Here is a 10,049-nt window from a genome sequence, read left to right as displayed (position 1 = left end):
GCATAACCAAAAAATACAAGTTTCTTCTTTTTGTTCAGAAATATCTCGGTGGTGACCTTTGATTTCTTGCTTTGTGATATGCTTCATAAACTGACGATCCATCGTATCGCCTCCCTTCATCAATGTTTCTCACTGTAGCATTTGGTATCGTAGCCATATGTACTCAATTACTGTACAATAAACACAGCCCAAAAAAGAAAGCTCCAATTCCAATCTCCCCCCAAAATAGACAGGAAGAAAACCCATTTTACAAAACAAAGACACCAGCAACAACAGCAGCCGCGGAAAGCACACCGAAGAAGCTCGACGCGAGGGCAGCAGCGCCGCCTTCGTCCCCGGAGCCGCTGGCGCCACCGCTTCCGCTGCCACTTCCATCCCCACTGCCGCTACCGCTGCCGCTGTCGCCGCTGCCAGAGGAGCTGTTGCCGGAGGAAGAGCTGCCGTCGCCTACGAGAGCATCAAGGGTGGAGTCGTCGACGAAGGAGGCAGTTTTGGTGGTGTTTTGGCATTCGCTGGGTGGTTGGCCGGCGGCGCCTTCGACAAATTTGACTTGGGAGCACTGTTTTTCTCGTGTTAGCTGCCTTTTTCTTTCCTTATTTTTTTTTTTTTCGGACATGTCTCTCCCCCTCAAGATGACTTACAGCATAGAGAACACCATCTTCAGCATTGGCAACAACCCCCAAAAGCCCCTGCCTCCCAATCCACGCCTCCGGCACCGTAACCTGCGGCTCGCAGAACTTCCCCGCGCCGTTCTGCTGCACAATAGGGAACGCCTTGGTCCAGTTCGTGGCGCCCGTGATGTCATCCGTCACGCGGAACAGCCAGTTGCTCTGGGGGTGGCCGCCGATGACGGCGACGGCATCTCCGCCGACGTGGAAGTCGGTGACGGTGCCCTTTTCGAAGTCGAGCTCCGCGCCGCCGCAGGGCCCGCTGGCGAGGAGGTTTTCGTTGGCGGGTTCGACGAAGGGGGGGTAGCTGATTGTGAAGTGGGCGGTTGTTGTTGTGGCGAGGAGAGAGAGGAGGGTGGTGGTGAGGCGGGCCATTTTGCAAGTTCTTTTTTTGGAGTTAGGAAATAATTGGGATTAATTCGGGTTCAATTGAGTTTATGAGAGTTCTCGGAGGAGAATTTTTTGCAATTGAGGGTTTGAAAGGAGGAAGAAAAGGTAATTGGGGAGAATTGGAGAGAAAGCAGAAGGGGAGGAAGATCTGTGATGACGACAGAGGCGGCGGATATCCGAAGCTCTATAAGTGGCAACGAGGCATGCACGAACAAGGGTATGGATGCTTGGTATGCAACCTTGGGAAGAGGGGAGCAGGAAGCAGAGAAGCTCCAAAAAGTGCGGGCTAGTATTAATAGGGCCAAGACCGCATTAAGATGCCGGCGCAACCGGTGATCGTTTTATCAGATTTTAACTAAGACGAGACGAGCGAGTTTTGGCTGGAGTTATGGTTGCAGAGGCTATTTGGAGTGGTTCCGCTAAAAAGCTACTTGTTCCGTTTTTTGCTATTTGCCGTCCGTGATGGACACATGGCCAGCTTGAGATTCTCAGGTCTTACGAAATAGGAGCTCGGGCTCAGACACATTCGTCTGTTACATGGCGAGGATGATTCAGGAGAGAGATCTCATTTCCTTCGTATCAATCTTCAAGGATCTTGAGCATCCTTGAAGCTCGAAAAGTACCTGGAGGGTTCGCAGGAGCTTGCAAACAAGCCCCGTTCATCTCTCCCATGGCGGCAGAAGTTACGCCAGTTCTGGGAGGCTGGGTCCTTCTTGATGCCGGGACGACGGCAGCTCGCGCCTCGGCGATAGCTGCGTCCTGTACGAAGTTGCAGGTACGAGAGTAACTGCAGGGAGGGGAAAAAAAGTTCAAACATGCTCAAATCCTACAAACGTTTGATCTCTGAGAGCGAGTTAAGCTGTATGTCCGTGATGTCGAACTTGGGAAGGAGCGTTAGAGCCATGTACTTTGTAGATTCTCACCAAACTCAATCCGGGCACAAGTGAGCAAATTCTTCGAAATTTCCTTCCAGGGCATCATCCCCCACTTTCCTGACATTCGGAAATGGATCCTTGACCCTTCTGTAAAATCCCCGATTGGGCTTCCGCCGCCTCTTGGACTCTTTTGTTCCTCTTCGGACCCAATGGGCTATTGCGGGTGCCTCGCGGCGATTGGTCCGTCTGCGGAACATGAGCGCATTTGAGCAAGTTGTGGCTGGCTCCCCGCGTCGCACTGGATCTCTTTGACTCTTTTGTCAATGCTTGATTTTGTGGGTTTTTGGGCTTGGCCAGACCGGCCCATCCCACCTTTTGGTTCGAAGCTACGAATCGAGAGAAGGGCTTTGAGCGAAGGAGAGCTCCGCTCCGCTTCTTGATCCCACGATCCCGCGCCTTGGTATTTTTCTTCGCTTGAGGCCTTTTGCGCGGGTATCGATGACGATTGTTTGTTCCAAAATTGGTCAGAGCCCCAGAATCTCGGAAAGCGGCAACTAACGACCAGCGGCGTTGATTCCAATCTCGAAGCGCCTGCATTTCTTCCTTGGCTTGTCCATTATCGATCTCTTCGTGGACGACTCCCCCATCCACTCTCTGCAGACTCTCTCTCTGTCTATCCCGACTTGCCGGGGCACCACAACGAGTGCATTCTCACATCTGTCCCGCCCGCTGTAACACATTTCCCTGTTTTTCGTTATATATTTACTATATTTTTTTCTTCCTGGGCTTCAACTCTTGTCATCCGAGATCCAATTCTCCCCCTCCTCTTGCTCCCACCACTTGTTGAACGTGTCATCTGTGAATGGGCAAGTTCTCGTGTCACGGCTATTCTGCATACTTCGTATAAACCCGCGGAGAAAAACAACATGAGCCAGTCCTGATATCCAACCAACCACGTCATTCTCAATTATGGCCAATATCAATTAACCCTCTTGTCTACCAACTTAATCTAATCAACCTTGGCTAACGGCCCCGAAAGTGCCGTGAGAAGCATTTTCACCTTCTTCTCTTTCTTGGGTCCCGGCTAACAGAAGCCGTCTGGAATTCGGCTCGCGAACTGCACCCCAGATTGTTTAGCTCTCATTTTATTGACTGATCTTCCTCGTTTTACCCGTTTCTTTTCATCCTCTTTCATCAAGCTGGGGAACCACGCCACGGGCGGAGAAAACTGCCGGACCCTTCTCAGACAACTTTTGCGCCAAGCTCCATCTGGAATCTAGAGTCGCGCCACTCTCTCCAAAGAGACTACAAACTAAAGAAATAAGAAAAGAGGCTCTCGGAGCACACGAGGCGCGAGAATGAATCACAACCATGGCGGATCCTCAACGACAGGGACCGGCGCTTTCAAAAAGAAGAATAGGGAACTCGCCGAGGCGTATTGGTACATCGTCGCTGGTGTTGTTGGGTTTTGCGGTGTTATTCGGCTCATCGACTATGTGCAAGTAGTAAGGAGGTTAGTTGAGGCGGACTTCTTTCTCCCTTCTTTTTGTTTCTCGGGCGCACTTATACTAACTTCAGACATCATGAGGTTTCCAGGCGGCGGAGATGTCGAGGAGAATACATTCTCTCACCTAGCCGCCCAACAAATGTCTTATCCCAGGCGTGGGCAACGGTGACAGCAATATGCAGAGAACTCTCCTACCCACAGCTTCATATCCCCATACATTGGTTATCATGGGCCAGTCCACCGCCCCTCGGTCGCGTCCTAATCTTGTTCGCCTACTGGGCCGTCATCATTTACATGATCACCTACAAAGCTATCATCGACGACGTATACTTCTGGGAACGCATCGGCTTTCGAAATGCCTGGATCACAGTCACCCAGATGCCCCTCGTCTTCTTACTATCGATGAAGACGAACCCCATCGGTTTGATTACGGGGATTAGCCACGAACGACTCAACTGGTTGCATCGATGGGTGGCGAGGACCATGTTCGTAACAGCGACTATGCACGGGTTCCACTTCTACACCGAATGGGTTATTGCCGACTTTGTTGAGCTCGAGCTGAAGATTATGCCTATGGTCAAGTACGGTCTGGGCGGCTGGGGTATTTTGCTCTGGATGTTTATTACATCATTTTATCCCGTTCGATCCGTCGCCTATGAGGTGTTCGTCATTCAGCATATTCTCTCGGCCGTCATCTTCATCTGGGTCATGTCCAACCATCTGCCTCCCGTGGCTATGTATAACCTGTGGCTTGCTGTGGGTTTCATAGCTTTCGACCGCGCTGCCAGATGGGCACTCCTCGCTTTTAGGAATTTCAAGGTAAAGGTCGGAAAATCGCCGTGTCAGGGGAGGAAGAGGATCGGACACGAAGCACTCGTGCGAACGGCTGGAGACAGCACGACCGTTGTCACTGTCAGGGACGCCCATTTCAAATGGAACCCGGGCCAGCACCTCTATCTGTGGATGCCGACCGTTGGTCCTACCGAAGCCCATCCTTACACGATCGCCTGCGCGCACAAGGTCGCCGGAGAGTGCGTGTGCAACTCGATCGAGTTCGTTATCCGGAAACATTCCGGATTCTCCAAGCGTCTTCACACGGCGGCCCGAAAAGCGCAAGAAAAGGGAGAATTAATGCGCACTACAGCTTTCGTTTACGGACCGTACGGAAGCCCGCCGAGCTGGGACGTCTACGATACCGTCATTTTAATCTCGGCGTCGACAGGCGCGTCTTTTACGCTCCCCATACTCGAAGACATTGCCCGATCGAAGAAGAAGACGTGTCTACGGAGGGTGGAATTCATCCTCACCTCTCGCCAGAGCGAGGAAACTGGTTTCTACGTTCAGCAGGTTCGCGAATACCTAAGCCGCGAACGCACATCCGATATCGAACTCCATGCACACGTCGCCATCACCGGTCCTTGCAAGAACTCACTGCCTGCGACCAAGGGATCCACTATTGAAGCCGCATCCTCGTCGACCTCATCCGTCAATCATGGCGACGAGAAGAAGAGCGTCGACGCCGTCACGCCGCAACAGAATACCCCCACACCAGCGAATATAAACGATGCCGAAAAGGCCGTCGCCGTCGACACAGTCACGGCCACCCCCACAACCCCGGAAATCAGCACGGGCGATATCGACATTATTCGAGAGTACGATTGCCGTCTCGACATAGCCGCGCTGCTAAAGGAGCCTGTGGAGGCTGCTCTTGGCGAGACGTTGGTGGTGGTTTGCGGAGGGCGGCCGTTGGTGGCGAGGGTGAGGAATTGTGTTGCTAGGCTGTCGGATCAGAGGGCGGTTCATAAGGGGACTGGGGCGCAGGGGATTCATTTGCATGTGGAGGAGTATTCTTTCTGAGCTGGAGGTTGTTTTGTTATGCGATAGGCTATGAGGAAGGATGACATTGGCGGAGTATGGAGTTTGGGATAGCGAGAGACTTTGAATGCAACTTATCTATTCCGATGATATGTGATCAAGAGGTCTATTGATCAATGGATTCGGTGTTTTTTCTAGGCTGAGTCCCCCCATCGTAGGGTAGGTAACCTCCTATCCACGCCATCAATCACTTTCACTTTCGCATTCACTGATTCGCCCTAAGCGAGCACTTCTGGTTTCCAAACAACAACAGAGCTCCTATGGCCACCGATGTTTCTCCATTCTTTGAATGAAGTCGATTGCGCCACTATCCGACTCGCCAGCTTGGGGGTTCCCCTCCATCAGCTGCAGCCTGGCCAAGCACTGGTCTGGTCCAGGCCACATCCGTCGGCCAAAATTGATTGGCCATGGCGACATTCACAGCCTGGTCTGCATCAGGACGGAGGAAATGTATTAAGTCTACCCCGCCCCAACCTCCAGTGGCTCAGTTGTGCATTCAACCATTTCATCAACGTTCTTCTCTCTCGACGACCAGAGGAATGCCCTTTGGGGACCAAATGCCAGGATGAGTTTTGGGTTCAGCATCGGCGACTTTCTCGCCGTCTACGATCGCGCAGACAAGGTCAGAAGAGCCTTTGCCGGCGCTCCATCTCAGTTCAAGAACATCAGTGACGAGTACGTCTGCGAACATGTATCAAAACGTTGGCATGGCTTCCGTTAACCAAGCCCTGGCTACTAGAGTTAGAAACCTCTCCATCGCAATTCAAGATATCGATGTCGCCCTCTGCGAGTTCGAGCTCGAAGACCAGCAGAGAACCGAGCTCCAAAAACTTGCTACTAGCTGCGACCAAGTCCTCATTGATTTAGTGAAGACGCTGAGCAAGTATTCCGAACTGGAGTCGAGCCATGGCTCCTTTGTTTCGAAAGGGAAGAGAGTGTGGAAGAGGCTCAAGTGGGAACCCGACGACATTGGAGAGCTTCGACATCGAATCACCAGTAACGTTACGCTGCTTAATAATTTTCATGGGCGAATAACAAAGTGAATACCTCTTTTTATTTGAAAAGAATGTTGTTCTCCCTCTCATGGGATCATTGCTAATTCGGGAAGCCAAATCACTCTCGAGATAAGAAAGGGCGTAGATCGCCTGAATATGGAACAGGATAACGAAGAAAAGCGAAGGATCCTCGACTGGATCACCCCAGTGAAATATTCTACTCAGCATAATGACCATATCAAGGAACGTCAAGAGGGGACCGGCCAATGGCTTCTCGAATCATCCGAGTTCAAATCCTGGCTTCAAGGTGATCGGAAGACTCTGTTCTGTCCCGGAATACCGGGAGCCGGCAAGACAATTCTCGCAGCAGCAGTGGTAGACCATCTTCTGGATCAGTATCGCGCTGACCAAAGTGTCGGCATTGCATACATCTACTGCAACTTCAAATGGACTGAAAAACAGAAACTTGACGACTTGTTTTCCAGTCTTTTAAGGCAGCTCGCTGAGGGTCAGTCCTTGGTACCGGATTCTGTAAAGGAGCTTTACAGGCGATATAAGGCGGAACAGAGATGCCCACCAACACAGGAGCTTTTGAAAGTCCTGCATAATGTTGCTTCGTTGTACCCGAGGGTGTTTATTCTTGTTGACGCTCTCGACGAGTGCCAAATCTCGGGCGGTTGCCGAAACGCGTTCATTAAAGAACTCATCCATCTCCAAGCTTCCACTGGAGTCAATTTATTCATGACTTCGAGATTCCTTCCTGAGATAACGGGTAAATTCGACCGAGAAGGCTGGCTGGAAATCCGTGCCACCAAGGCTGATGTTGAAAGATATCTGGAACATCACATTCGAAAATCCTCACACACGATACAGGAGATGGAAGAGGAGATAAAGCGAACAATCTCAGATACGGTCGACGGAATGTGCGTTATAGGAATTCCCGAGTGGCATAAATCGAAGAGCCATGCACATATGCTAACAAGAATCATAAATAGGTTTCTCCTGGCTCGGATATACTTGGAGCTGCTCACGAGTGAAGTTATGCCAAAGAAAATTCGGAGCATGTTACGTAGATTTAGGAGGACACCCACTGGATCTGGTGAGGAACAGAGGCGTGGGATACTGCACCGTGCTTACGAAGACACGATGGAGAGGATCAAACAGCAAGAACCCAGTCGTTGGGAACTTGCCAAGCAGACTCTCATGTGGATTACATGCGCGATGGAACCACTTCGCAAGGTCGAGCTTCAACATGCCATCACGGTCGAAGAAGGCGACTCGGAGTTAGACAAACGCGATCTTGTTCAGATTGACGACATCATCGCAGTGTGTGCCGGATTAGTGACAATCGATGAAGAGAGCGACATTATTCGATTGGTTCACTTCACCATGCAAGAGTATTTCGAGAGCACTCATGATCAATGGTTCCCGTCTGCCCAGGAAGAAATCACTACCCTCTGCGTGACTTATCTGTCATTCGATAAATTCAAATGCGGAGCATGCAAAGAAGCTTCCGATATTGACAGCCGTCTTGACGACAATGCCCTGTACAGCTATGCAGCGCGAAACTGGGGACATCATGCCCGGTGGACATGGAAGCCGCCTACCGAAAGAATTCTCGATTTCTTGAAAGAGCGTGGGCAGGTTGAAGCATCAATCCAAGCCTTGTTTTTTATTACCCGGCCGACATCACCACGCAATTACCCGGAACGATTCACGGCTCTTCACGTGGTGGCATACTTTGGGATACATAAAGGGGTACAATATCTCCTCGATCGTCACGATGCCGACATAGATTTAGGCGATGGGGATGGCCTGACGCCGCTTAGCTGGGCTGCTATGAATGGCCACCAATCTATGGTGCGCCTGCTTCTAGAAAACGGCGCCAATATCGAGTCGAGGGATAACAACGGCTACACACCACTTGCCTTAGCTGCTGAGCAAGGGCAGGAAGGGGCAATAAAGCTGCTTCTAAAAAGCGGCGCCAATATCGAGTCGAAGGATAACAATGGCCGCACACCACTTTCCATAGCAGCTTTCATGGGGGAGGAAGCAGTAGTAAAGCTGCTTCTAGAAAACGGCGCCAATATCGAGTCGAGGGATAAAAAAGGCCGCACACCACTTTCCATAGCAGCTTTCATAGGGGAGGAAGCAGCGGTAAGGCTGCTTCTAGAAAACGGCGCTAATATCGAGTCGAGGGATAACAAAGGCCGCGCACCACTTTCCATAGCAGCTTTCATGGGGGAGGAAGCAGTAGTAAAGCTGCTTCTAGAAAACGGTGCCAATATCGAATCGAAGGATAACAACGGCAAGACGGTACTTAGTTGGGCTAATGAAAGCAATGAGAGGCATATTCTCGAGTTGCTCCTGGAGAAGAGGCCTGAAGCTAATTCGAAGAATGCTATTCATAAACGAACGCCTCTCGACTAAGCCGCATGCATCGATCGGCGAATTTGGCCGAATAGAGTCTAGGTAGATGTTAGTTAGCTGTTGGACAAGAAAATCTATCTACGCTCTCCATGAGGACTGCGTTTCCATTATGCCTATAAGAAGAAGAAGAATCGGCTGCTTCTGTCCTTCCTCCTCTTACCAATACAGTTAGAAGCTAATGTCAATTCCGAGAGGAACAGGGCCACTAAATGTGAGTGAAGTGGCCATTTAGGATGGAGAGGAGTTGGAAGACACGACACGCAACATCAATGGATCCCCACAGACGAACGGGCATGGAGCGGCACACAGTGAAAAATGGTGCATTTGAATACCCCATGTCGAACCTTGTAGCAAAATCGTAAGTGTTTGCTGTCGCGTCCCATTCCGAACACGAAGAGTGAAGAGTGAAGGTCTTCAGCTGTGCACACGGAAACATACTTTGGCTGTGGACGGGGAGGCCCTCCAGAGAGCACGAAGCAGTCTAGTGAGATAACAGTTCTCGCCAGCCGAGTCCCCCCATTACCTCAAACTTGTTGTTTGCTCCATACCGTGTGAATTGAAAAGAAATTGCAGTTAATCTAGCTGAGTTATACTGTAGTGGTTACTGAACTCCTTTCCGAGAATTTGCCGAAGCAGAATTTTTTTTCTCCTCCCTTTTGGCTATGCCCCCCGAACAGCACAGTCGCAAGAATTAATGCGCGGTTTGGCTTTCAAGGTCGCCCGCCCAGTGCACCAAAGTAATAAGCGTACGAAGTAAACACTTTCTCATAAGGTCAATTGTATGCACTACGCATACAGTTGGGCAGATTTGATGCAGGACGCTCGAAAGGTACAAGTTACTTGCACATGCGACGTGCTTAAGTCATCCGCCTGAGCAGTTGCAAGTCGCCAGTACCTGGCTCCTCTGCTAGTCGAGCGCCCCGCGCTTGCTTGTGGGTTGCCCCGCCTGCCGCTGGACTTCGCTCCTGCCCACACTTTGACTTCACTGGGGTTGAGGGGCGGCTGCATTTTCTTTTTTTAAAGGATGAATCACACACCAGCGCAAACTTGGCGAGCAGTTTCTACGTGTACCAGACGCTCTGCTGCAAAGACTTCTTCCCTCTTCATCCAGCGCAATCCTCTTTCATCGTGCACCTCCCACCCCTCTCTTCAAGTCCAAGCCCGTTATTCGCCTTTTCGTCGTTCCGTCTCCTCGTCCTCTTTACCAACACCCCGACGACCGTTCCCTCGTCGAGGATTTTTACCCCACCATCACCACCTCCTCGCATCCCCCTCCCCGCAAACCCTCACTCACCACCGAACCTTCGCC

The 10,049-nt window shown here is 51.0% G+C and overlaps 3 protein-coding genes across 3 annotated transcripts; 2 read left to right on the top strand and 1 right to left on the bottom strand.

The window, feature by feature from the left end:
- Window positions 1-247: 247 nt before the first annotated feature.
- SAPIO_CDS1727 (putative gpi anchored protein) lies at window positions 248-1,043 on the bottom strand (the record flags this gene model as incomplete). The annotated part of the gene is made up of 2 exons (XM_016784930.1): window positions 248-559; window positions 642-1,043. 2 exons carry the CDS (start codon window positions 1,041-1,043, stop codon window positions 248-250), a joined length of 714 nt encoding a protein of 237 aa, XP_016645227.1.
- A 2,248-nt stretch (window positions 1,044-3,291) lies between these two features.
- Window positions 3,292-5,297, top strand: SAPIO_CDS1726 (uncharacterized protein; the record flags this gene model as incomplete). The annotated part of the gene is made up of 2 exons (XM_016784929.1): window positions 3,292-3,446; window positions 3,677-5,297. 2 exons carry the CDS (start codon window positions 3,292-3,294, stop codon window positions 5,295-5,297), a joined length of 1,776 nt encoding a protein of 591 aa, XP_016645226.1.
- A 583-nt stretch (window positions 5,298-5,880) lies between these two features.
- On the top strand, window positions 5,881-8,740 carry SAPIO_CDS1725 (putative nacht and ankyrin domain protein; the record flags this gene model as incomplete). Its single annotated transcript, XM_016784928.1, has 4 exons — window positions 5,881-5,990; window positions 6,061-6,354; window positions 6,424-7,233; window positions 7,306-8,740. 4 exons carry the CDS (start codon window positions 5,881-5,883, stop codon window positions 8,738-8,740), a joined length of 2,649 nt encoding a protein of 882 aa, XP_016645225.1.
- Window positions 8,741-10,049: the final 1,309 nt, after the last annotated feature.

The sequence above is a fragment of the Scedosporium apiospermum genome, assembly GCF_000732125.1.
Source record: "Scedosporium apiospermum strain IHEM 14462 chromosome Unknown SEQ_SAPIO_0077, whole genome shotgun sequence".
Lineage (NCBI taxonomy): Eukaryota > Fungi > Ascomycota > Sordariomycetes > Microascales > Microascaceae > Scedosporium > Scedosporium apiospermum.
Note: the sequence above shows the minus strand (reverse complement) of the source record. Positions and strands in the feature narration are given on the sequence as shown.